The following is a 24,517-nucleotide window of genomic DNA, read 5'->3' as shown; positions in this document are numbered from 1 at the left end:
ATTCTGAACAACTGATGGTCTATAATTGGATACTCATAAAAGACATCAAGTTCAAAAATAGCGGTAAACACTCTCTAGAGAACTACCAAACCAAACACTATCCAGCTATCATTTTCAAGCACACAATATAGAACCAAACCCATATCATCATCGTCTAATATGTCATCTGGGTCTCGAGGACCCTCGTCTGGCAGATACAATGATAGAAGTGATTATCCCGACTATAACAAATCACGACGGAAGAATTTCTACTCCCCCAGCACTTCAAGAAGAGATTATAAGAGCGGGAGTGGACCCCTGGGTGGTAAAGAAACGGTACCACCAGCAAGTGCCAATAGATCTTACAAGAGCAATGTGGGACAAGGCCTCACCTCGTCTGGGAACAGTGTAAGTGGGCCAAATGTAAGAGACAGTCGTCTGTACATAAGTGACCAGTACTCTGGTCCTCTGAAGGGTTCTTCTTATGGCTCATATTATCCTAGTTACGGAAGCTATAACACATTTTCATCAAATGGAACGTCCAAGGCCGGTGAAACCGGTAACTACTACAATTCAAGGGGCGATACTTGGAGATCGGATAGAATAAAAGGGAATAGCGGAGACTCCAGACTATCATCATCAAACAAGCAACTGTACTCATCCAGAAGTAGTCTCAGTTCAAGTGGTGCCCCTCCAACATCCTCATCCAACGATTATAGAAAAGATAGATATGACTCCTACTCACAACAAGATATACCACCAACTAGCGGAAGTTCCAAGTGGAAATCCTCATCTCTCTCGTCATCAGCTTACAATGCAAATAAAATCCCAGTTTCAGGCAATAGAGGAACTTTGTCTGGTTCAGCATCAAGATTTTCAAAGGACCGAGTACGAGGATCGTCCTATTCCACAGGGGGGTCATCTGCCCTTGTCAATAGTGCAGTTGGTACTAAGCGTAATGCAGGTGATACATATTACCCCTCATCCAGAGATTCTTTCTCGTCTGGATATAATTCTTCCAAGCTGGTAGATCGATACTCTTCTAACAATTATCACCTGGATGCATCTAATCATTCGAAATCAAGGAATCACAGTGTTGAGCCAGAAGAACTATTGGAAACTAGGGTAAAACAAGAAGCTGACCACTATTCCCCTAATGCAAGCAACGATGAAGATGAGACAAATCGAATGACAGAGGACGAGGACGATTCAAGGATACTTGATAACGATCATGAGGGGGTAGATTACTCAAAAGTCAACACGAAGGAAGAAATTGATACCAAAGGTGATGCAGATGATCAGGATGAAGATGAAGAAGACGAGGAAGATGAAGATGAAGATGAAGAGCAAAAGGCAGAAGTTATCGTCGATACCAAATCTGCTCTTGAGAGCATTGATGCAAACCCACAACAGAAACCTAAATCTTTTACCAAGGTGGATGTATCGAATGAAGTATGTTATCCAGATGGGTGCACTTATCCATTGACTGAATTAGAAACAGAGTTGGAAAATTTGAAAACTGAGTATTCCAAAAATTTTACACATCCGAACGGTTTGAATTATTTAAAATACTCCCTAGCAAAACCAGTTAATGACTTTCATCAATATTATTTCTTTGCGAGAAACTATAAGCATTTCGTCAATAACAAGGATACCTTGATCAATAAGTTGAAAACACAAAATGAGGCGATTCATAGAAAAAGAATTGCGTTATGGCGTGAATACTCAAGAGGATTAAAGATTTGGGAAGAAGAAAGTATCCAAATGGATCAACAATTACGTTTGCTTCACCCTCCTGATGATGAAATGAGAAAGGAAATCGATGCAAGTGATACCAGGAAGCAAAATCCGCTCTATGGTGCTGAAGCAGGACCTCCGGATCGCTTTCAAGGATCAAATTCTGGTAATCGCCGGAATAGAAGACATGGAGATTTAGTCACAACTGAAGCTGAGTTCCAAGAAATCCTTCAATCATTGGGGAAAGAGAATGATGAGGAGCCTTTGATCAAAGCCGAAAGAGTTGCTGCGCAAATCCCTGACTTAATTCTCGACCCAATAGAGAGAGAACAATTTAAATTCATGGATGCCAACAACTTAGTGAATGACAAGAAGCAATGGGCGAACCGTGTGAAAACAGACTTTGTGGACAATTTTTCAAAGAAGGAGCATGAATTATTCTGTGAGGGATTCTGCCATTATCCTAAAAGATTTGGTGCCATTTCAAGACATATGGGTGGTTTAAGAACTGCACAAGACTGTGTGATACATTACTATGTCACCAAAAAAGAAGTCAATTACAAGCAATTGCTTGCGCAGCACAAGAAGAAGTTGTCCAAAAAGGCAGGCCGTCGAAGTAAAACTTCGAAATCGAGAAATGTTTCTCAAACTCAAACACCCTTGGTAACCCCAAATGAAGAACAAACAGCTACGCTTGCGCTTGAGAAAAAGTCAGAGGATTCATTGCTTGAGAAGCTTGCCCCGGAGAACTCAGTACCAGAAAGTTCATTGTCGGAAATTGCAGTGCCAGAGAATTCGATGCCGGAGAGTTCGGTCAATCCTTCCAGCGATGAGTTAGCCATTAATGGGGCCCACAAACGTAGTGCAGAAAGCAATATTGATGAACCCCTCAAAAGTTCTGAGATTGACTTAGAACCAGCAAAAAAAAAATCAAAGAAAGCACACGAAGGTGAAACATCTACCAAAGTTACCCCAACAATAGCTGTTCCCATGAATAATGATGAGCTTGAATCTACAAAACCGATTGAGGCGACACAAATCGAGAAGGAAGTTGTGCCTAACGGATTGGTGGTCTCTGATACGGCCATACCTATAAAGGTCAATGGTGCATCACCGGTGCATGAAGATTCAAAGGAGCGTCGAAAAACAATTTCTAGCTATTGGAGCATCACCGAAGCCAATTTGTTTCCCGAATTACTTCAAGAGCACGGAACAAAATGGACAACTATTGCTGATAAATTGACCACAAAGACAGCGACTATGGTACGAAACTATTTTCAAAGAAATGCTGAAAAAAATGGTTGGAATGAAATAGCACAAGCTGCCGACCAAAGATTGGAAGCAAAATTTGCTGCCGTCCTAAGTACTAAGCTAGAACAAAAGGCGGATACAACAGAAGCACACAAAGAACCATCCAAAGATACCAGTGCTTCTGAGGCTGCTATCACCACGGTGACTACATCGCAATCACCGGCTCCTCAGTCTGCTTATATTCCATACGGCACCTTTCATCATGGGGCTGCTGCCACCATATCTACCCCAAATCCACCTCGAATGGGAATCAATTCTTTGTTGGCGGACCTGCCGGCAACTCAACCTCCCCGGTCAATTCCCCAGGCGAAACCAGTGGTTTCAGAACCAACTTCGCAGTCGCAACCCTCGCCTCCAACCAGCCATACATACTCCACAGTGCCAATAATTCCAAAGGAAGCACCAATACCTACCGCTATTGTTCCCCCTCAAAGGTCGTCCATCATGAGTCTTTTAAACTCCGATTCCAGTCCAGTCAAACAGGAACCTCTATCCGTTTCTACTATTGCTCCTGCTAGGCAGAATCTTAATGATCTCCTCAATAACCTGTCGGAGCCAGCTCCCTCAAACGGCTACAAGTCCAACGTTTCCAGCCTTCTTTCTGTCGACAAGCCCCATGGGGCCAATGATCAAACGAATTGATGCGGTTTAATTCCTTGTATGTATTATAGAATTTTAATAAAGTCCTCGACCAGCTAATAAGCATCCAAAAGGTTGTTTTACTGGCAATTTTGCATTTGCAATACGTGGTTACGTTTGATAACGGGGCGATAATTGTCCAACTACCGGCTCACCATCCCGTGAATGCTGGCTGATATCAGTCTACATCTACTTGGATGGAGGCCATTCAGATTATACTGGTGCTACCACCAAAAATACTCAGACAGATCACTCATTTTCGTCACGTGATCTGGAGCTACCGTCGATAAATTTTTCAGTTGAGAAAATGTTAGCATCATCCACAATGGCTTTGAGGCATTCGGTCAACAGGGTGGGTTTGATCCCCCGTAGAGCATTCTCTACTGCTGCAACCAGGTTGCAAGAGCAGGGAAGACCTTTGGTTCCTCCAACCTTGAAGGAAAGAATAAAGAACGCAAAAATAACCATACGTCGTGATGTCACATTAGGAGGATTGTACCATGCAGAGGCCGAAAGGTTGAGAGTTATTCCCAAGTTGAAAACCTTTTTCGGAGGTATTCCGGTTCATGAAGAGAACATGAACGAGTTAAACGCCATAATACGGAAGTATATCAACCTTCCAACCAGATTACTTACTGATGAAGAACTTCGTGCCACCAAATTCATCTCGTTTGAAACATACAAAGAAATGACCCAGTCTGGTACCAGATTCAAGGCTTTGCATTTCAAGGAATTGACTCAAGCTTTGCATAGATTAAGAAGTATCGATTCACAATTAATGCCCAAGGAAGTTTCTGAAGTATTGGAAAAGTACAGAAACAACTCAGGTGACTCCCTCACATTAACCCAAAAAGAAAAGACTCTTGACGAATTCGGTAGAGCCTTTGGTAAGGCCAAGAGAAAGGCCTCCAGTGCTGAAGTCCAAGTTGTGAGAGGAGAGGGGGAGATCTTGGTCAATGGTAGATCTGTCACTGATTACTTCCCAAGAGACTCAGACCGTCAAAAATTGGCCTACCCATTCAAGGTGATCGGTCAAGAGGGTGGTTACAACATCTTCGCTACCGTCAGCGGAGGTGGTGTTTCCGGGCAAGTTGAAGCTGTGATGTACGCTGTTGCAAAGGCATTGATTGTTTTCAACCCCTTACTCAAGCCTAGATTGAAGAAGGCCGGTTTGATGACCAGTGACAGCAGAATTGTGGAGAGAAAGAAGCCGGGTAAGGTCAAGGCCAGAAAGTCTCCAACCTGGGTTAAGCGTTAGTCTTGTATATATTTAATGAAGTGCTAGCCTAGCTAGCTTCCAGTTATCATCCACCTGTAGCCGAGCCCATATTGTGTTTCGTTAGTTACACCGAGAGTAATTTTTTTGAATTGTTACTAACTTGTATGATCTAGACACATATATATTTTATATTCTACTAACCACTCACATAGGCATCATGGCTCAATCAATCGTCACCAATTGGTATCAATCTCGGCTCCGCTACTCCAAATTCTCCAAGTAAGAAAACACGCTTTCAATCTCGCCCTTCTCATATTTACCAATCTTTCCTTGGAATGATGTACCTTTTCCACCACCTTTCAAGTTACTGATACGCTTTTTAAGCTCTGTTTGCACCTCTTCTGCTTTGGGGCCGAGGACCTTGACCATTCCACCTGTACCAGATGGATAATCACCATTGAAGAGGATCAACGTTTGTTTGTCGGTCAAATCTACACCAGAGCCAGTATTGGTGTTGATCAAAGTGGCCAACTCCTTCTGAGCTAAAGTGATAAATTCAGGATTGTTTTCGGGCTTGTAGATAAAGTCCACCAGTTTCTCTGATTTGCTGAATTTTTCGAAAACCTTGGATGCTTCTATAGCAGCGAGCTCCTTCAATAACGTCGACTCTCTTGATTGAGACTTTCTATAATTGGCATTCAATGCCTCAACTTTCTCAGGAACCTCTTCGATCTGACAGGAGAGATAATTTCCTGACACATTCTTCAAAATTTGGTTTTGTTGTCTCAAGTATTGATAAACTCTAGATCCACAAAGAAAGTGCAATCTCGAGTGACCGCCTCTAACATTGGTCTGATGCAAAAGAGAAATTGCCTGAATTTGGGAAGTTGAAGACAAGTGGGTTCCACAACATGGGTTGGTATCCAAATCACCGATTTTCACTACTCTAATGATCCCCTTCGATAAATCATAATCGTCAGGAATATGAGAGGTATCAATTTCCCCGCCGTGTGCGTCTGGAGTAGAGACAGAAATTGGGAGGCCCTCCAAGATAAGATCATTGACTTTCTCATTGACCTCGTTGACTATATCGTCACTGACTTTTTCTGGCAACTCGATGTAATTAATCATCTCCCCCATTGACCAACTCAAAGTCTCCAAGTTATAAGTGTCAAACACGGCAGACAAGAGATGTTGGCCAGTATGTTGTTGCATAAAGTCGATTCTTCTCTTCCAGTCAACATTTAGCGTGACTTCGGTGCCGGGTGCCACTGGCTTATCGGTGATGTGTAACGCAGTCAACTTGTCTCTCAACACCGATTGAACTTCAATAACTTCGTTTGTAGGAAGCTTGATAGTTCCCATGTCAAATGGCTGACCACCTCCCTCAGGGAACAAGATAGTATCCTTTAGCTCTACGGCATACTTGACCTGGTGCGGAGTTTCCACCTTCTTCTTCTTCTGGTTCTTGTTCTGTTTATCACGAGAAGTTTCTAGAGGAACATACTCACGACTAGAAACAACGCTGGTTTGAAAGGTCTTGAGAAACGAGTTCTTCTGGCATGCTAACGCCCCAACAACGGTGGAAGACATGGTGATTTTAATCAATGGATGGATTACTCATGATGGTTGTGATTCGCTGCACGTGATACCCCACAATAGTGAGCGTATGATAACCAGACATACAATAGGTGATCTACAGGTACTCTCCAACTTATGGGCATGATCAGTTGTTGGGACTTCACTTCAGGATTTTTTGACCAAATTGGGACTTTCTGCAATTCTTGTTAAGATAATTGTTCTGCATCTTGACTTTTTTAGTTCCCTAACGGAAAGCTATCAGCTTTGATTTGCATGCTACTTCCTTTTTATTTGGAGGACTTCAAGACTTATCCCTAGATAAACCTTTCATTTAAATGAAAATTCTCTAATTTCGTTGAAACAAGTATTCCGGAACTGACTGTTGGTGAGAATGAACAGCTTTCAATGCTCTGTTCTTATAGAACTTCATTATAAAATAAATGGAGATTTTTACAGAGTAAACTATCTACTTGGCTGCATCACAGGTCTTCTGGATTATACTTTCCATGAGATACATTATTTTACTTCATCGAAAGGGTTTTGCATCCATTAAATTAGGGTTTTACATCTCCATACAATCTCATTCTGGCATTAGTGTACTATATAAACATATAATTGTTATACAGTTCAAACATTGAACAAATCGTTCATTTTCTGCCAAAAGCAAAAATCACAGCAACAGATAATGCACTCACAGCCAAAGCACCACTAACAAGTACACCATTGGGTACACCCTCGATAATATCGCTAGACCCTTGTCTCCTCTTTTGCTTTTCGGAGTGTAGCTTTAAACTGTCAATTGGTGCTGGCTCATGAGGATTGTGTAGGTATAAGTCTGCTTTATCATTCTTGAGAAGCTGGTTGATTTTGATACATTCCACCAAATCGCTGTCAGAGGTAATGGACACAATGTCGCCCTCATCATCAATGTAACTTATAGCATAAGTTTCTCTGTCTTCGTCACCATTGGGAGGTTGCACTCTTAAGAGTTCAAAGTCCTTCTTGTGTAATTTTTCATCCATCAATGAACGCAATCTGGCCACACCCTCGCTGGCTCTCAAAGAAATACGATGAACTCTGCCTTCAATTGCAACCGATTTGAACTTAAATGTGTATGCAACATCATCATCTTTTGCAGAAATCAACGAGGTTCTTTGAACACTTGGAGAATCAACATGGGAAACAGAGTCGGAGGGTTTGATATCGACATTAAAAGATTGGAACTCAGATGGTGTAATATCTGGGGCACTCTCTGTCACCGAGTCTGAGTGGACGGAATCTGAATCGTCATTGTCTAAAGAGGTCCAGAACTTGTTCCATGCTGGTCCTTCGGCATCGTTCTCATTTGGAACTGCAGTTGAAGAACCTTGGCCACTTTCAGTCGTTTCCAATTGTTTAATTTGATTTAAGGTAGCGTAAGTTAACTTCAACACATCCACAATACCTATGATATCATTGTCCTCTCCTACAACAGGCAAATTTAAGTAGTGCCCTTCAAACATTTGTCTGAGTGCCCGTTGAATTGGCAAGGAAATCTTAGCAACGTCGGGCTGTGGTGTCATCACTCTTACAATAGAGCACTTCTTTGGATCCAACCCTGCCGCAATAACTCTTAAAACCACATCTTTAGAAGTGAAGATACCAGTGACCTCATCATTATTGTCTTTTACTAAGACAGCGGTAGTTCTGTTCTCTTTCATTAACACGGTTGCGTCGTACACAGAGGCTTTCACGTTGGTGTAAACGGGTATAGTAGAAGCATCCAAGACGTTATCCAAGGTAGGACCATTCATCTTATCTTTCAAGTTCTCGAAATATTGATAAATCTGTAACGGTTGTTGAAGGGCACCCATTTCTGAGTGCACTGAATCCAAGGCTTCGTACAACTTCTTTGAAGAGGCATGCATTCTTTCCAACTTCTCCATCTGTTGAGCATAGCATTTGGTGATGTCGAGAACACCAACGATCTGGTTGTTATCATCCAACACTGGCAAGTGTCTAAATCCTCTTTCAACCATCAAAGTCAATGCTTCGGAAGCGGGGGTGGAAGCATTGGCACACATCGGGTTGGGGGTCATGATTTGGTCGATGGTGACACTATTGGCACTCAAGCCCGCACCCACGATTCTAAACGCCAAATCTTTGGCTGTGAATATACCAAGCAACTCTCCGCCGTCGTTGACCACCAAGATGCAATTCTCCCTTTTGGCTGACATCAACTGAGAAACCTCGTACACGGTAGCGGATGTCTTGCAAATGATGGGATCAGAGGGTCTCAACGAGAGAACAGTGCCGGGTGTGGCCTTCTTGCTCCTGGTTGTCCTGGTTCCCCCTCTCTTCTTCTTGCTCAAATCGTTTTCGATCCTTCTTCTGATGGCATCATCTCGCTTGGTTTGTCTTCTTCTAGATTCCGACAACTGGTCCTGAGCAGACGAAGTGGAGCTGTTGCCCTTTCTTGAGTTCTTGAGCGACGACATTGACTGTAGGACTTTCTCTTGAAAGTACGCGCTTTGGGCTTGGGTTGTACTTGGTTATCTTGAACGAATTCTACTTAAGGCTCGGATCACAAACGGAGCCGATTCGGGAAAAGGTAAACAATTTGGAATCAAACGGCTGAGAATAACCTGCCACACAATGTATGGGATGGATCTGACAAGAACTTGATTCTTGTACAATTGGTAAAACACAAAGGTATAGGAGAGTATGCAGTAGTTGAACCTAGTGTTTGTATAAATTTTAGTATCCGTCTGTATTGCCCCTGATCAGCCCCATAATATTAGACAATAGGTGTGTCGCGACATTGTCAAGATTGATAAAACCAGGACCTCGTTCGATAGTGGGGAGTCGTTAGCCAGACTATATTTGGGCACATACCAATAGTTGAGTCCACAAGTTCGATATCTTAATCCTTGGAACCACAACGCCCAAAACTTAATAGTCCATACAGACCTTTACCGACAATGACGTTGTTCGAAATAACGCCTGAATTGAAGAAGATCATCGAGGAATCTCCTCTTGAACCCAAGCTCGCTGGAGAATTAGTGGCACAGAAGTACATATCACACACCAACTTGGCCCAGTTTTACAACCTCTACCATCCAACCCCAACGTTTCTTGGGCTTGTACAAAAGGCCAGGCTCAGGACCAGAAACTATGATGAGCCCAAAAAGGCCCAAACTCCGGAGTTCATCAAGTCCATGGAAAGACTCCGTTTGGAGGCCAAGGAACGTGAGTACGAAAGGCTCGTCAACCCCTCGCCACAACATCAAACGTTGTATGAGCAATCCAACGACCAGTTGACGCCTGCACAAGCCCACAAGGAGCTCAAAAGCCAGGTCACAACCATCGTGAATATCCTCATAAGTGTGGCCAGTGTGGCCTACGCCATCTGGTATTGGACGGACACCTCGTGGAAACTCAAGGACTCGTATAGAATATTGCTTTGTTTGTTCTTCGCGTTGTTGGTATTGGTGGCCGAGGTTGTGGTGTACTTAGGGTACTTAAACAAGATTGAAGATGCCAAGGTGACAGAGCGTAGGACAAAAGAGGTCAAAAAAGTTCTTAGATCAGTTGATTTGGTGGGCTAGATGTGATCTTGGTAACTGGACATACCTGAGAAGGATGTTTCAACGAGTGATGTGGAAATTCACCAGAAAGACGAAAATCAAAAAGGTAATAGATAGCGTTAAAAGTGGTATAAGCTTACTGACAGGACCCTTTCAACTCTCCTGTGGTGAGTCTGTCTTTCCCATTACTTTTCCAACATCGTTAATCCACACCAATGTATATATGCATTTTATGACAAAATTTACGAACTTGATTAACCAGCTTCTCAGTTGAAGTCTACTCGTCACTTCCCGTATACATTTGATGCTGAAGCATCCCATTCCGCAATACTCTGACTCTGTGGCGACGCGAGAATTCCTCATACCATTGCGCGAAATTGATATTTGCAGCCATTGTTATATCTTCTACAGTAATGTCTCTTTTCTATCTGAGTTGGCCATTGAAGCAGCTATGGAAAGCAGCTTTGAGTGTAAAGATCTTTCACTACTTGGTTAGCCTTTTCAAGGACGGTATGATCGCAGTGATGAGGACGGGCCCAGTTCCCAAACACATTGCGCTTATTATGGATGGCAATAGAAGGTATGCCAAAACAAAGCAATTACCGTTGGAGGAAGGACACTCGGCTGGGGCAGAGTCCTTGGTAGATGTATGTTTGTTAGCCTATGGAAGAATAGCTTACTAACCTCAGGTCTTGAACGTATGCTACAAAGTAGGTATCGAGCAAGTGACTGTCTATGCCTTTTCCATCGAGAACTTCAATCGGCCAAAGCAGGAAGTCGATACCTTGTTCGGATTGCTTCGTGATAAACTCAGGTTTCTTTCACAAAATGAAGAATCTTTTGCAAGCCAAAATAAGATCATTATTAGAATTCTCGGGAATAGATCAATGATTCCTGCTGATATTCTACATGATTTAGAGTTTGTAGAAGCTAAAACGAAGGATTTTGACACCAAGAAAGTTTTCAACGTATGTTTTCCCTATACATCTCGAGATGAAATCGCTGCAGCAATCAGGTCTGTAGTGGAGGCACGCAAGTCTGAAGAAATAACCATTGACAGCTTGAACGCATCAATGTATTTTGGTCCCAATTCTCCGCCTTTGGATATTTTGATTAGAACTAGTGGCCATCAAAGACTAAGCGATTTCATGCTATGGCAATGCAACTACAACTGTACCATTGAGTTTGTACAAACTCTCTGGCCAGATTTCGGTTTTTATTCGATCACCAAGATTCTCCTAAAGTGGAGCTATTATAAGGCACTTCAACTAGAGGAAGAGTCCTTTACCGGTATGAAAAAAAATCCAACCAAGCATGTAAGTGATATTCTTAAGCTGCTTCCACCCCCACCTCCATTTGCTTCTGTCAATCAACGTTGATCAAAGTTAATTTTTCATCTAAGAGAGAATGTCTACTGATTTTTCCATCTCATTAATTGAGAATTCTATATTTACAAGTTGTGATTAGTATGTACTGATCAAGCAGAAGCTTGTCTGGCTTCTTCCACGAGGTCCTTCAACTTTTGTTGTTGTTCTTGCTCATTGAGCTCCTCGCTCAAGTAAATGTTAGGAGCTTTAAAATCTTCCTTTCTCAACACAATACCGTTAGGATTTCTTTCGCTAACCCATCTAGTCTTGATTTGCTTGTCCAAAGCTTTTTGCAATTGGCTCAAAGTGTGAGAGGTAGTCAAGGTATAGTCGTTAAAGTCAAATCCGAGTTTCTTTTGCAAAGCCTTTGCAAACTCAAATCTGAAAGATAAATCATGCAAATCAATGTTATTATATTGGGAGACACTAATCTGTTGTCCCTTTAATTCCAAGTAGGCCTGGTTAATGTTCTCAATCAACTTTTCAGAGTTGTATGTGGTTTCAATTTCTGGTTGCAGAACTTTGATAGATTTCCATTGGTTGACCTTGAAATCAGGCATATCAGTCTCTGCATCAAATGGCTTGTAATCTGGAGAGTTCTCCTTGCTCAATATCACAATCTTACTTTCAGGATCGGATTCGAAGTCATCTTGGTTCTTTATTATTTCCTCTCTCTTCTTCAAGTCCTTCTTCCCAAAAAGGTTAAGGAATGGTCTATTCTGGGAATAACCGAAAGACCTTATGCTAGATATGCGAATGGTGGGCCTTAAGGCTGCACGTCTTAATGGTGCAATCATTGTCGTCTCTGTCTTATGTCTGACACCAACATTGAAGTGATGAAAAAATTTACCTCATGGAAATGTCGCGATGTCGCATTTATGTCACGTGCTTTTGGTTTTAGTCCATGACACACTGACGGTTCCTATTTTTTGAGTTAGAATATAGATGTTGAACTTCGGTACAGCTACTATATGGTCTTATTTCTAGTAATATAAACTATTTGCTGGATCCCAATTTCTTCTTCAAAAATGAAAATGTAAAAAATGCAATAATGATGTAGAGTCCAAGCCCCACCGATTGGTTCTGGATGAATGATTCCAGACTCGATATTTGTGGTGGGCTCACTGGTTCTTTTTGGAATGTGCTGAGAAAATCTGATTTATATTGTCTTCTTTTTCTCTCGCCGCCATTTTCAATACTAGAGGGTAAGGTATTGGTAGGAGTGGATGGTATATCGGTTGCAGAAGCTTCTCCCAAGGGGGGGCTGGTTGCAGACGGTCCAGAAGTCAGCACTGTCACCTCACCGATATCACACCATCCATGAACTGGAATACAGTTGATATACTTGCACCATTTGCAGTTATTATCATCAGGGTTGTTGAGTTTACCATTAAAAAAATTCTTGGACAATGTGGTGAAATAGACAATAATCAAAGCTAAAGCGGCAACTCTGGTGACACACCATATGTAAAATCTGACAGGTATTTTATCATCAAAGTGATGAAAAGGGTTCCAGTTATTTATGACTTGCTGCCACGTATTATCTGTGGCGTTGTAGGTGATTATTCCATCGATGTACACAAAAAATGGGTCTGGCAAAAGCAAAACGGATGTGAGAATACCAATGGCAAACCCACCAATGTGACTAAAATTATCCAATCCTGGGAGCAAACCTAACACGAGCGATATTATAATTTCCATGACCATAATGCAGATGAATAAAGCGTAGTGTTTGGTACCGTATATGTTAGAGTTTTTGCGACCAGCGTATGCAAACATTATCAAATTGGTGGCCATAATCCCAAAAAGAGCGCCAGAGCATCCAGTAGAGGCGATTCCATCAGGTGAGTAGTTGGCTCCCAAAAGAAACCCGCCGATTCCGCTTAGCATGTAGACAATGAAATACTTGATGTACCCAATATTTCTCTCGATAGTGGAACCCATAGTCACCTGTAATAACAAATTGAAGATAATGTGGAGAAACCCAGCATGTAAGAAGATAGGGATAAAAATTCTGTACCACTGATCAGGCACGTATTTGTCGTCCACTAGTGGGAAGCCCCCGAGACCGCACAATTCATTCAAGGAGCACACGTTGGTGTCAACGTTGGTGGAGTTGGCACAGGGAAAGGCTATGGAAGGGTCGTCGGTGATCCCCTCGATCTGATGCATACACGGCACGTATCTAGCACCCATGTTGATGAGCACGTAAGTGGATGGCCCAAGCATGGGATTGAAGTAGGGCTTGGATTGAAATGCCGAACCCGTAAGCTGTGACATTTTGACAAGCTCCACAATGAAGACGATGACTTGGATGGTGCTAAATAGGATGGTGAGATACGGAAGTCTTGTGTAGTGAAATCTGGGTTTGCGGCGAAGCTGTTTCAATCTGTTCTTTTCGTTGCGTCTTTGTCTGTCGTACTCGTCGCTCACAAGGTCAGGCAAAGGGGGCTGTGGTTTATCGGGGTAGTCCAACAACGGGTACTCGTTGAAGGAGCTAGGGTCTTTGTCGGGAGACCCAAATGGGATGCCTGTAACCTGGGTCTTGTTGTAGGCCGGGTGATGGGGAGGAGCATCGTATGAGGAGTCGAATGTGGAGTGGAATGGGTTCATGAGAGGGGTCTCGGGGTGGTGCTGGCTGGAGGACTCATGCAATCTTGTCATTTCGTAGGCGTCAGGCCTGGGGGGCACCTGCTTATCGGCGTATGGGTTGGAAGGAGGATACGGGAGTTGTTTGGAGTTGAATCCTGTGTTAGCTGACAGGCTTGCAAAGTGGAAGTCGTCATCAGCTATGCTGTGGGTGTCAGCATCGTCGTTGTAGGGGTACTGGGTGTTGGAGGGCTGGTGGAACCTGGAAGGCTCCTGATCTCTGGCGCGGGACGGGAACTGGCTCCTCGAATGGCTGGTGCCATCGTCCAGGGGGTGGTACCGAGGAAACATGGTGGATGCAGCAGTAGGCAGCGAAGCGTGGGGGACACCTGTGTGTTCTGGGGGCGGTTGGGAGTGGTTGGCACTGGTGTAATTGTGTCTGTCTTTTCAGGCACCTTACAGAACTCGATCTTGGAGGCTTAACCGGTCTGCCTGCAGGACGCGCTCTTGGGGCAAAGGATGACGGTGTCTCCGGCGATCGGGTGCCTAGAAAATCATAGTGCTTGGCCTCGACGCTGGCGGAGACAGTAGCAGCGCCTTCTACCGCAACCACTACTGCTTCATGCAAGGGGATGGGGTGGCAGTGGCGAGGTGCCCCTGGAGTGGTTGCGGCCACTGAAGCGTACTGCGCGCGTCGCTTAGGTAACATGAGGACTCTCACCAGATGGGGCGTTCTATTTGCAGTATATGACGTAAAACGTCAGATACGGGAAGTTCTGGGTGCTCCGCCAGACTCCGCCAGGGGGCTCCTAGCCCACTGGCCAGGGCAGGGACCATCACAGAGTACTGGTGGCACAGGGTGGCCGGTTTTGGCTCACTACGGGGGCCCTGTTAAATGGTGCCTCCTACTTCCACTGGGCGCGGCGGGGATACGCCTGCCGCCGGCTGTGGCCCTAGCGCTCTCGCTGCGGCTTAGGGAGACGCTGGTCCGCAGTCGGCTATGGCACACTAGCCGGTGCAACAGGCTGGGGCTGAGACTCTGAGGCTTAGGGGGCCTACCTCAACACTGTTGGTGGCTCGCTCTATCGCTACACATACTCGTTAATGCTATATTTCTATGATACACGACAACCGTTAAGCGAGATCAAGCACTCAGTTGATCTTGAACCGGAGAAGAATGCACCATCGTGACACCTTCAGCAAGACATGGTTGATCCCAGGAATCCCCCGCAACCTACTCCTTGAACAAAGCATCGTTGGACAATGGGTCCGCGTTCAAAATCTGGTTTCTCTTCTTGAGCTTTCTCTCGTGGGCAGCTTCGGCTCTGGATCTGGCCTGTTCGGCAGCCTGTTGCTTCATTTGGGCTCTGGCAAAGTTTGGAGACACGTACTCCTTGTTTTCGTAGATCTTGGGACCTCCGAAGGATCCCTCCAAAATGGTGATCAAGGTCAAAACGAATCTGGGCCCGATCTCAACCAAGTTCAACTCATCGGGGTTGATTTCGTTGGTTTCGCTGTCCTTGACATCCATGGTCTCGTTGATTTGGTAGTTTCTGATCCAGATCTTGTTGTCCACGATCGAGAAGGTCATCACATGGTCCACGAATGGTTTGGACTTTCTGGCGTTTGGAGGAACTCCAAAGGTGTGGGTGAAAAGCTCCTTCATCAACTTGTAGTGGTCGTTCTCCAAGAATGCCTTATCGAAACTCAAAATTGGTCTGGATCCCTTGAGACAGTTACCGGTGAAGTTAAGCTCATCTAAAGTATGCAAGTTTTGGATGTGGAATTTCAAAGTTGGTCCATTAGGTGGCTTGGTGAGCCATAAATATAAGTCTTGGTGCTTTCTGCACTCGAAGAAAAAGATGTTGTTACAGTTGTATAACTCGGCAACCTCGTTCAACTGGTACAAGTTCTTCTTCGAATCAAATTTAGGCTCCTTTCTGGCGTGAGGCAAAAGTGCTAACAAGTCAGATATCATATGACGATGTCTGTAGGTAACACCTCGGGAGGATATCACCAACAAACGCTGTCTATTTATGTGCTTGGCCTTTTCAGAGCTGTCTTTGCTACTCTTGGATTGTAATGCTTTGTAGATAGCGGACATCGTGGGTGAATGAACTAGGGTAGTCTTACTGGTAATTTTTCACCTTCATCTCATCTTAGAAATTGAGAACATCCCATCCGCACGATAAGGGGTTACCCGGATTTGGCACCCCATACCAAATAGCATAACCACACCATGGTAGTGACTTACAGACAATTACGGTAAAAGGAACATGTCGGAGATTCCCAGGGTATTCGTTTCACAGTTTTTATTGTATAAGTGTAAGCTATAAAGTACAGATCATGTCTCCACTCGATTAATAAAGACACCAGTGCATTCTACCTCTAATGTATGACTTTAAATCAGTTGGTACTTTTGAAAAGCAAACCCGAGTTGAATTGTAGGATGCACCCAGATCAAAGAAGAAGGAAGTTGTGTGTATGTGCAATCATTTTGATCAATCAATTATTCACCAGATACATCCGAGAACTCTAAATTTGCAGGACCCATCATGTGAATGCAGGATTAAGGATGCTACTCTATGATTTAGTGCTTTTCAGCAGCTGGAGCGTTCTTGGCCAACCATTCCTTGACAAACTTTTCTTCTTCAGCGGAGCTAGCGTTGATGGATGGGTGTTTTGGAGCAGCTGGACCCCATGGCTTTGGGACAGCAACAAAGGTTACAAGACCCAAGGTGGCGATGGCTAATTGGTGAGATGGTACAGATCTACCGAGGATAGTGTAAGCAGAACCCATTGTGTCTTCGAGAATATGTGTTGTAGTACTTAGACCACTTTTCGACTCTCAATTTTTGTTCCGGATACAGGTGAAAAACCAAGGAAGAATTTTCATTGGCTGCGAATCACGTGGTTCTCAAGCTTATACGCACGTGATGTGTCATGTGCTATTTTGTGGTGGTTGGTGCAAATATTGCAACCACTTCAATGAACACTATCAACTTCCTTGAGCCCCATACCGTGAATACTATAGAGTTGGAGAGGGAGAATGACATTGAATTTGTAGCGAAATACCTGGAGAAAACAATTTCAAATGTTAATTCTACAAATTATGGAAAATCACTGATTCTGGATCTAGAGATGGTTTATAGATGCGGTGAATTAAATCTACAGAGTAAATTGATGGAATTAGAGCAACCGAAAATTACGAGAAAGTCCCGCATCAAGCAATTATTTCTAAGAATTGGCCTAAGTGATCATCTAAGCTTCCTTGACTTCTTCACCAAAAAGAGCAGACGCAAACAAGACGAGCCAACCGTTGTTCCAACTCCTCAGGCATTACTTGACGCACTTTATCCTCGATATACAGTGATCAACGAGGTAGAGACAGAATTGCTTAGTGGGAAGTCGAGAATACTCCCGGGCAGTCCAGCTTCGCATTCCTCAAATTCAATCAGTCTGGTTAAAAACATATCGTTGGGGGCAATGGACTACAGTGGAATACTGCAGGAGCCACTACTATCGAATGTCTCACTTGAAGTGGACAATTTGACACCCATCGCGAGCCCCGTCAACTTGGTGTTATTACAATCCTCGGAGGCAGACAACTTTCTCCCATGAGCGATTCTATGCGGAACCCGAGGTCTTTCATCACCGCTGTTTGCGACCCTGATGTCCCATCTTCGGGCCATCGTACCGCCACCAATTCACGCAATGATATCATTACCCATATTCACGAAGCTGGTGGTATTGGGGTCTACCCATTCACATATTTTTAACGTATCGTATCCAGAAGGTTCCATTGGAAACCGAATTCCCACCCATGGTATCTCGTTTCGTGCCATTAATAGCAGAGATATTCCTTTATGGAATCTCCTGGTATGCCTCGGGATCTTTCTGTACTATCTCGCTTGTTTACTTCTCTATAGTAGTATTAGAAACCATGATTTGATCCATTTTCTCCGTCATGCTTTACTGGTTTGCCCCTTCGGATTTGCACCCAGGGCGTGTGGCTCCCTCACGAAAAAAATAGATGCGATGATTTGTCTTACTATCATTACTCACCATAATCATCAATGATAGGACAGAGAAAGAGACTATCAAGTGGACTTACCGTTACCTCAAAGGTATTCGTCCGCTCCAGAAATGGAGGTGCATTGAAGGTTGTCAGAGAGCACTACTTGAGAAATGATATTCCCTGTTATTCGAAGGCTTGTACCAAATGTCAGCACATACTAAAGGCCGATGCCCAAGGTAACTTGCCAAACTTCATATTGAGTGAGTCCCCTGCCAAGACCAAGTCTGGGAAGAGACACTATATTGTGCTTGACACCAATATCATATTGCATGCCATCGATTTGTTGGAGAATAATGAATGTTTTTTCGATGTCATCATCCCACAAACCGTTTTGGATGAGGTGAAAAACAGATCGTACCCCATCTATCAAAGAGTCAGAGGTTTGGTTAAGTCTGAAGACAAGAGGTTCGTGGTTTTCCATAACGAATACAATGAAGAAACGTACGTCAATCGTGAAAAGAACGAGTCGATCAATGATCGTAATGATCGTGCAATCAGAAAGCTTGTGACATGGTACGACAACCATTTGAATAATGAGAATGCCGCCCAAAAGATCAATATTGTCTTCATTTGTAACGATGCTGATAACCGTAGAAAGGCTATTAGTGAAAAAATCGATGCAAGATCCCTCACTGAGTATATCGAAGACTTGAAGAATGCCGATGATTTAAGAGACTTGATTCCCAATGAGACCACCAATTTTGCTACTGGCGAAAACGAAACCAGCTTCCCTGAGTACTACAACGATTCTAGAATTATGGCTGGTGTCAAGAATGGTACATTGTACCAAGGTATATTGAATATTTCTCCTTACAATTTCTTGCAAGGTACAGTACAAACACCAGCATTTAAAAAGCCATTGTTAATTATCGGAACTAAGCACTTAAATCGTGCTTTCAACAGTGATTCTGTTATAGTTGAGTTACTTCCAAAGGACAAATGGAAGGAACCTTCCAGTACCATTGTTGAAGAAAATGCAATTGGTGCAAATGATAATGCCGGTGATGAGGACGATGACGATATTTCAGGCTCAAGTGGTGTAATTTCCGACAAAGAAAGGGTGTTGTTAGCGCAAGAAGCAGTGAAGGCAACTTCCGTGGCTGCTGACGACGAATCGAGATTACAACCAACTGCTAAAGTTGTCGGAATCAGCAGAAGATCGTGGAGATACTACGTTGGTCAAATCGCTCCAACCTCGGTATCCGCTGAGGATAGTGGTAATGCTTCGAAGAACTGTTTTGTCATTTTGATGGATAAGGTGTTACCTAAGATCAGAATTAGGACGAGAAAGGCCAAAGAACTTTTAGGTCAAAGAATTGTTGTGGTGGTAGACTCCTGGTCATCTAATTCTAGATATCCAAATGGGCATTATGTTAGATCTCTAGGAGAAATTGAAAGTGCTGAAGCAGAAACTGAAGCTTTGCTTTTGGAGCACGATGTCGAATATAGACCATTTTCCAAGAATGTTCTTGATTGTTTACCTGAGGAGGGTGCCAACTGGACTGTTCCTGATATCGCTGGTACTTCAGATCCTCAATTGGCGAAGAGAAAAGACTTACGTGACAAACTTGTTTGTTCCATCGACCCTCCAAACTGTGTGGATATTGATGATGCTTTGCACGCAAAGCCTTTACCTAATGGTAATTACGAGGTGGGTGTTCATATTGCAGATGTTACCCATTTTGTGAAAGCGGGAACCGCCTTGGATCAAGAAGGTGCCGCTAGAGGTACCTCGGTGTACTTGGTTGATAAGAGAATTGACATGTTGCCCATGTTATTAGGTACAAATTTATGTTCTCTCAAGCCATATGTTGACAGATTTGCATTCTCGGTTATATGGGAATTGGATGAAGATGCTAACATTGTTAACGTGAACTATATGAAGTCAATTATTAAGTCGAGAGAAGCTTTCTCATACGAAAGAGCTCAGTTGAGAATTGATGATCCATCTCAACAGGATGATTTAACAAAATCGATGAGAATCTTATTGAAGCTTTCCAAAAAGTTGAAACAAAAGAGGTTGGATGCCGGTGCCTTAAACTTAGCATCCCCTGAAGTTAAAGTCCATATGGATAGTGAAACATCTGACCCTAATGAAGTTGAGATTAAGAAGTTATTGGAAACAAACTCTTTGGTCGAAGAGTTCATGTTGTTTGCTAACATTTCTGTTGCTAGAAAGATTTACGACGCTTATCCACAAACAGCTATGTTGAGAAGACATGCTGCTCCCCCATCAACTAACTTTGAGAACCTTAACAAAATGTTAAGTGCAAGAAAGCCAGGAATGGCCGTGTCGTTGGAATCTTCTCGAGCATTGGCTGACTCCTTAGACAGATGTGTTGATGCTAATGATCCATATTTCAACACCTTGTTGCGTATCATGTCTACCAGATGTATGATGGCAGCTGAATATTTCCCATCTGGATCTTATGGTTACCCAGAATTCAGACATTATGGTTTAGCTGTTGATATCTATACCCATTTCACTTCTCCAATTAGAAGATATTGTGATGTGGTTGCGCATAGACAATTAGCAGGCGCTATTGGATATGAAAACTTGGATTTGAGCCATAGGGATAAGAACAAGATGGATATGATTGTTAGAAATATTAACAAACGTCACAGAAATGCCCAATTTGCCGGAAGAGCTAGTATTGAATACTATGTGGGACAGGTCATGAGAAACAATGAATCTGAGCATGAAGGTTATGTTATTCAATGTTTTAATAATGGTATCGTGGTATTGGTTCCTAAGTTCGGTGTTGAAGGTTTGATCAAACTCGAAATGTTGGGAGATGTGAATTCTGCAGAATACAACGAAGACACTTATGAGTTAACGTTTGTTGATCTCAACAAGAAGAAAAGAACCGTCGCCGTATTTGACAAGGTGAAGGTTGACGTGAAGTCTGTCAAGGATGAAGTCAGTGGAAAGAGAAAGGCACAATTAATTTTGAAATAGAAGTCTATCATAGATTTAATTATACATAGATATATTCGATCCGTAGCAACCTCGATTACTTTACAATGAAGTCATACAAGTTCGAGGAGCGCCTAATTATATGTCAATAATGTCTGACCTACACTAAACCATGAATACACCGCAAGTTATTCTTTTCTATTATTGTTTCCGGTATAATGATCATCCATTAGTTGAGGTGTTTGACAATTTGATCGATGGTCACAATCTTAATGTTGTGTTCTTTGGAGAATTTGACGCAATCATCCAATCTTTGCATCAAACCATCCTCATCTCTAACCAACTCGCAAATCACGGCTGCTGGCTGCAATCCAGCTAACTCGCATAACTGGACACTGGCCTCTGTGTGACCTCTTCTTTGCTTCAATAAACCTGGGACGGCCCTAAGGGGTAAGATATGACCTGGTTTTATGAAATCATCAGATTTGGATGATGGGTTAGCCAACGCATTGACAGTTAAACTTCTATCGTGTGCGGAGATACCCGTTGTAGTTCCCTCTCTTACGTCGCATGTGACTGTGTATGCTGTTCCGTGTCTGTCGGTTCTGTCTTTAAGCATAGGCTGCAAGTCAAGTTGATCTGCTCTTTCAGTAGATAATGGGGCACATACGTAACCGGAAGAATATCTTACCAAAAAGGCCATTTTCTCCTGGGTGATCTTTTCTGCTGCAATAATCAAGTCTCCTTCATTTTCACGGTTTTCGTCGTCCATTACAATCAAGAACTCCCCATTCTTGAAGGCTTCAATGGCTTCAGTAGTGTCATTAAAAACGGACATATTGGAGGTGGTAAGTTATTCGGTGGTTTGGCTGAAAGGTATCGGACTAGTAAGAATAAGGTCAGTAGTTGTGCAACAAACTGTCGTTGGTGGTGACTTTGTAACTTTTAGGTATTTATGACTTTACTTCCTGACTCAAAGTGCGCTTATATAATCCACAGTAACTCTGAATTTTTCACATATGATCAGGTAATATGGGCCAAATGATGTCACTTAGTGCGACGTTAGTAATATTACAGTAATGGGTTACAAATATGAATCTGTAGGTCCAGCTTAGTAAGTGTAGGTGTGTTTACATATTCAGCTTCCCGTTCAACTGAGAGTATCCCAGCACCGTATGGGTGCTGAAAAGGTAGTTTCAAAGACTCGTATGATTCGGTAGAGCCGAAAACCCGGACCGAGGATTGCCTCATCTGTGGGGAATATGCCTGGTCATTCGATTCTCGTACGAATGTAGAAATTGCCAGTCTAATAGCCAATAATTACGATCCTAAGTATATTAGGTGGTATCTATGCATGGATGTAAGCATTTTGTCCAGACTTATGCTGATTTCTGGTACTTGACACTGGTCACGTGTATCAATCAACGTGACGACTTATGTGTGCACCAAGTTCTCATGCTACAGCACCATGTCTACCATCACCAAAGATCCAACAGGTTTCACTACCTCATTCTCAGACTACTACAACGATGATCGTGATACTGAATTCTTTTTCCACAAAATCGAGCTTGCTGATAAGATGATCATCAATGTCCAAACGAACGGAATAATGGATACCACATTCGAGTTGCCAATCTCGTCCAGAATGGCTATCACTCATGATGCCATGATCTCTCCAGAAATCGGCGACGCCGGAATTGAGCCACGTCTTATTGTGGGGAACCACTCAAACTTGAAAATCCAGATTGTCGCTACACAAATAGGCAAGGTAATCGCTACTTCCAGAAACCCCAAAGACACTATATTGTCCATAGGATCACGCTGGTTTGGACGAGGCGATGAGACAAACAATGAGGACTTCGACAGATTGATGTTTATCTTGGGAAATGTCAAAAGACTATTGGGTTAGTAGCCCAAACAGGGTATATAGAAGTGAATCAAGATTCCACTAACTTCGAAATTGAACACGTTAAGTTATGGCCCACGATTTTAATATGACTTCTCCTAAGACTTGGCTACGGTACGATCTTTCAATTATTAATATTTTGATCTAAGTATTCTTACGTCTAATTCTTTTTAGAATCCTTAGGAGGGGCCTCCTTGACAGGGACCAATCTTTCCTTCTGGCCAAAGACGAGTTTGTGAGGCTTCATGAAACTATCCACCGTCTTGTCGTCAACCTTTGCTCTCTTTTCTTGGTAGTCCTTGACGTATTTCTGGACGACATCAATACACTCCTTCTTCATTTCACCTGATAAGACTTCACCCTTCTTATAACCATCGTACAAGGTCTTCAACTTCTCATCATCATGAACGAAGAATGTCATGTACTGGTAAGCGACATCAACATCCGGATTTCCTCCATACTTTCTGTGATCTTCAAGATAGGCCTGACCACCTGAGAATGCATACTTGTTGATCTTGTTCTTAATCTCCTTCTGTGTATCACTCATAAAAATAGATGAAGTTGTGTTGGAAGCAGACATCTTGGTGGTGGCACCTTGTAAAGCAGGGAAAAATTTGGCGTGTATCAAAGCAGGTTTGGCAAACTTCAACTTTTCAGCCACATCTCTACAAACTCTGAAGTATGGGTCTTGATCAATGGCACAAGGAATCAAACATGGAGTCTTATCAGGCAAATCCAAAATTCCGGGGAATGAAGATGGGAAGGCAGTTGCAATCTGAACACTAGCGAAATGCACCTTACCGATACAATCAGAGTCCTTGAAACCAAAAACGGCCTTAGCAGTGGATGTAGTAATTTGTCTGGAAGTTCTCACGACATTTTCGTAGAAAGCTCCGTTCATGTACTGTAAGTCACTGAAGATGAAAGTATTTTCAGGGTTGAAGCCTACAGCAATGATATCTTTGGCATTGTCAATAGCGAATCCCTTGACATCATCAATGGTCAACTTTGGCTTGAAGAGGAACTTTTCGTCATCGGTTAATTCAATCACCAATGGAACATCGAACACATCTTGCAACCATTTAGTGAAGATGAATGGGATCATATGTCCCAAGTGCATGGAGTTAGAGGAAGGACCTCTTCCTGTGTACAAGAAGAAGGGCTTTCCTTGTTCGTATAAGGACAAGATTCTTCCTAAGTCTCTTTCGGAGAAGAAAACACCACGCTTCAAAAATGGGTGAGGTTCATGACCAGTGACTTCTTTGAACCTGTTCAAAGTTTCAGGCAGAATGGCATTGGTACCGAACTGTTTGATCAATTTGTCGTAGTCAATACCTTGGGCTTCACCGTCAACAACGGCACCTTCAACGTCCCAGGGAGTAACAACTTGTTCAGACTCAGCAGCAGCAGGTTTGGAAGCGACTTGAGGCTCGTTCACTTTGAGCTCATTGATACCTTGTTCGATTGTAGACATCTTGGTGAAGTTTCACAGTGATCGCTCAGATCTTCAGGAAAACATTTCCGAATAGTCACGTGATTCATATATTGAGTCAGTAGTCCGACGAGGCGAGTCTGGAGACTGATGGGGGCATTTTTGAATTATTTTGAGCAGGTAACTCGCAAAGTGT

At 43.0% G+C, this 24,517-nt stretch overlaps 17 protein-coding genes across 17 annotated transcripts; 8 read left to right on the top strand and 9 right to left on the bottom strand.

Moving 5' to 3' along the window:
* Positions 1-159: 159 nt before the first annotated feature.
* On the top strand, positions 160-3,669 carry SNT1 (Snt1p; the record flags this gene model as incomplete). Its single annotated transcript, XM_020210938.1, has 1 exon — positions 160-3,669. The coding sequence occupies one exon, from the start codon at positions 160-162 to the stop codon at positions 3,667-3,669; it is 3,510 nt and encodes a 1,169-aa protein (XP_020063387.1).
* A 322-nt stretch (positions 3,670-3,991) lies between these two features.
* MRPS9 (mitochondrial 37S ribosomal protein uS9m) lies at positions 3,992-4,924 on the top strand (the record flags this gene model as incomplete). Its single annotated transcript, XM_020206803.1, has 1 exon — positions 3,992-4,924. The coding sequence occupies one exon, from the start codon at positions 3,992-3,994 to the stop codon at positions 4,922-4,924; it is 933 nt and encodes a 310-aa protein (XP_020063386.1).
* An 83-nt stretch (positions 4,925-5,007) lies between these two features.
* Positions 5,008-6,606, bottom strand: CANTADRAFT_26436 (putative alanine--tRNA ligase). The gene has a single exon (XM_020207766.1). It carries the CDS (start codon positions 6,476-6,478, stop codon positions 5,147-5,149), a length of 1,332 nt encoding a protein of 443 aa, XP_020063385.1. The 5' UTR covers positions 6,479-6,606; the 3' UTR covers positions 5,008-5,146.
* Positions 6,607-7,113: 507 nt separating this feature from the next.
* CANTADRAFT_52836 (uncharacterized protein) lies at positions 7,114-8,943 on the bottom strand (the record flags this gene model as incomplete). Its single annotated transcript, XM_020210126.1, has 1 exon — positions 7,114-8,943. One exon carries the CDS (start codon positions 8,941-8,943, stop codon positions 7,114-7,116), a length of 1,830 nt encoding a protein of 609 aa, XP_020063384.1.
* Positions 8,944-9,426: 483 nt separating this feature from the next.
* Positions 9,427-10,166, top strand: VPH2 (Vph2p; the record flags this gene model as incomplete). Its single annotated transcript, XM_020211723.1, has 2 exons — positions 9,427-10,044; positions 10,146-10,166. The coding sequence occupies 2 exons, from the start codon at positions 9,427-9,429 to the stop codon at positions 10,164-10,166; spliced, it is 639 nt and encodes a 212-aa protein (XP_020063383.1).
* A 279-nt stretch (positions 10,167-10,445) lies between these two features.
* SRT1 (ditrans,polycis-polyprenyl diphosphate synthase) lies at positions 10,446-11,411 on the top strand (the record flags this gene model as incomplete). The annotated part of the gene is made up of 2 exons (XM_020210946.1): positions 10,446-10,679; positions 10,722-11,411. The coding sequence occupies 2 exons, from the start codon at positions 10,446-10,448 to the stop codon at positions 11,409-11,411; spliced, it is 924 nt and encodes a 307-aa protein (XP_020063382.1).
* A 98-nt stretch (positions 11,412-11,509) lies between these two features.
* On the bottom strand, positions 11,510-12,196 carry CANTADRAFT_6663 (mitochondrial 54S ribosomal protein YmL13; the record flags this gene model as incomplete). Its single annotated transcript, XM_020210936.1, has 1 exon — positions 11,510-12,196. One exon carries the CDS (start codon positions 12,194-12,196, stop codon positions 11,510-11,512), a length of 687 nt encoding a protein of 228 aa, XP_020063381.1.
* A 217-nt stretch (positions 12,197-12,413) lies between these two features.
* On the bottom strand, positions 12,414-13,907 carry RBD1 (Rbd1p; the record flags this gene model as incomplete). Its single annotated transcript, XM_020208833.1, has 1 exon — positions 12,414-13,907. A coding segment is annotated over one exon (1,494 nt), but the record flags the coding sequence as incomplete, so codon positions are not given.
* Positions 13,908-14,479: 572 nt separating this feature from the next.
* Positions 14,480-15,126, top strand: CANTADRAFT_262433 (uncharacterized protein). The gene has a single exon (XM_020207702.1). It carries the CDS (start codon positions 14,621-14,623, stop codon positions 15,029-15,031), a length of 411 nt encoding a protein of 136 aa, XP_020063379.1. The 5' UTR covers positions 14,480-14,620; the 3' UTR covers positions 15,032-15,126.
* CSI2 (Csi2p) lies at positions 14,985-16,154 on the bottom strand. The gene has a single exon (XM_020207765.1). It carries the CDS (start codon positions 16,090-16,092, stop codon positions 15,223-15,225), a length of 870 nt encoding a protein of 289 aa, XP_020063378.1. The 5' UTR covers positions 16,093-16,154; the 3' UTR covers positions 14,985-15,222.
* Positions 16,155-16,578: 424 nt separating this feature from the next.
* Positions 16,579-16,788, bottom strand: ATP19 (F1F0 ATP synthase subunit k; the record flags this gene model as incomplete). Its single annotated transcript, XM_020210232.1, has 1 exon — positions 16,579-16,788. One exon carries the CDS (start codon positions 16,786-16,788, stop codon positions 16,579-16,581), a length of 210 nt encoding a protein of 69 aa, XP_020063377.1.
* A 53-nt stretch (positions 16,789-16,841) lies between these two features.
* CANTADRAFT_262416 (uncharacterized protein) lies at positions 16,842-17,837 on the top strand. Its single transcript, XM_020207701.1, has one exon. It carries the CDS (start codon positions 16,932-16,934, stop codon positions 17,607-17,609), a length of 678 nt encoding a protein of 225 aa, XP_020063376.1. The 5' UTR covers positions 16,842-16,931; the 3' UTR covers positions 17,610-17,837.
* A 227-nt stretch (positions 17,838-18,064) lies between these two features.
* On the top strand, positions 18,065-21,025 carry CANTADRAFT_6659 (exosome catalytic subunit; the record flags this gene model as incomplete). Its single annotated transcript, XM_020210935.1, has 1 exon — positions 18,065-21,025. The coding sequence occupies one exon, from the start codon at positions 18,065-18,067 to the stop codon at positions 21,023-21,025; it is 2,961 nt and encodes a 986-aa protein (XP_020063375.1).
* Positions 21,026-21,212: 187 nt separating this feature from the next.
* RIB3 (3,4-dihydroxy-2-butanone-4-phosphate synthase) lies at positions 21,213-21,821 on the bottom strand (the record flags this gene model as incomplete). The annotated part of the gene is made up of 1 exon (XM_020211722.1): positions 21,213-21,821. One exon carries the CDS (start codon positions 21,819-21,821, stop codon positions 21,213-21,215), a length of 609 nt encoding a protein of 202 aa, XP_020063374.1.
* A 198-nt stretch (positions 21,822-22,019) lies between these two features.
* CANTADRAFT_26429 (uncharacterized protein) lies at positions 22,020-22,249 on the bottom strand. The gene has a single exon (XM_020207764.1). It carries the CDS (start codon positions 22,232-22,234, stop codon positions 22,055-22,057), a length of 180 nt encoding a protein of 59 aa, XP_020063373.1. The 5' UTR covers positions 22,235-22,249; the 3' UTR covers positions 22,020-22,054.
* A 202-nt stretch (positions 22,250-22,451) lies between these two features.
* Positions 22,452-22,892, top strand: CANTADRAFT_90619 (uncharacterized protein; the record flags this gene model as incomplete). The annotated part of the gene is made up of 1 exon (XM_020211721.1): positions 22,452-22,892. The coding sequence occupies one exon, from the start codon at positions 22,452-22,454 to the stop codon at positions 22,890-22,892; it is 441 nt and encodes a 146-aa protein (XP_020063372.1).
* A 157-nt stretch (positions 22,893-23,049) lies between these two features.
* Positions 23,050-24,363, bottom strand: WRS1 (tryptophan--tRNA ligase; the record flags this gene model as incomplete). Its single annotated transcript, XM_020210207.1, has 1 exon — positions 23,050-24,363. The coding sequence occupies one exon, from the start codon at positions 24,361-24,363 to the stop codon at positions 23,050-23,052; it is 1,314 nt and encodes a 437-aa protein (XP_020063371.1).
* Positions 24,364-24,517: the final 154 nt, after the last annotated feature.

The sequence above is a fragment of the Suhomyces tanzawaensis genome (genome assembly GCF_001661415.1).
Source record: "Suhomyces tanzawaensis NRRL Y-17324 unplaced genomic scaffold CANTAscaffold_5, whole genome shotgun sequence".
NCBI classification, from domain to species: domain Eukaryota; kingdom Fungi; phylum Ascomycota; class Pichiomycetes; order Serinales; family Debaryomycetaceae; genus Suhomyces; species Suhomyces tanzawaensis.
Note: the sequence above shows the minus strand (reverse complement) of the source record. Positions and strands in the feature narration are given on the sequence as shown.

Excerpts from the sequence above, each read along its gene's own strand:
- CANTADRAFT_26429 (XM_020207764.1), bottom strand. The coding sequence starts at position 22,234 with ATGAGGCAATCCTCGGTCCGGGTTTTCGGCTCTACCGAATCATACGAG.
- CSI2 (XM_020207765.1), bottom strand. The coding sequence starts at position 16,092 with ATGTCCGCTATCTACAAAGCATTACAATCCAAGAGTAGCAAAGACAGC.
- CANTADRAFT_26436 (XM_020207766.1), bottom strand. The coding sequence starts at position 6,478 with ATGTCTTCCACCGTTGTTGGGGCGTTAGCATGCCAGAAGAACTCGTTT.
- CANTADRAFT_262433 (XM_020207702.1), top strand. The coding sequence starts at position 14,621 with ATGGGGTGGCAGTGGCGAGGTGCCCCTGGAGTGGTTGCGGCCACTGAA.
- CANTADRAFT_262416 (XM_020207701.1), top strand. The coding sequence starts at position 16,932 with ATGTGCTATTTTGTGGTGGTTGGTGCAAATATTGCAACCACTTCAATG.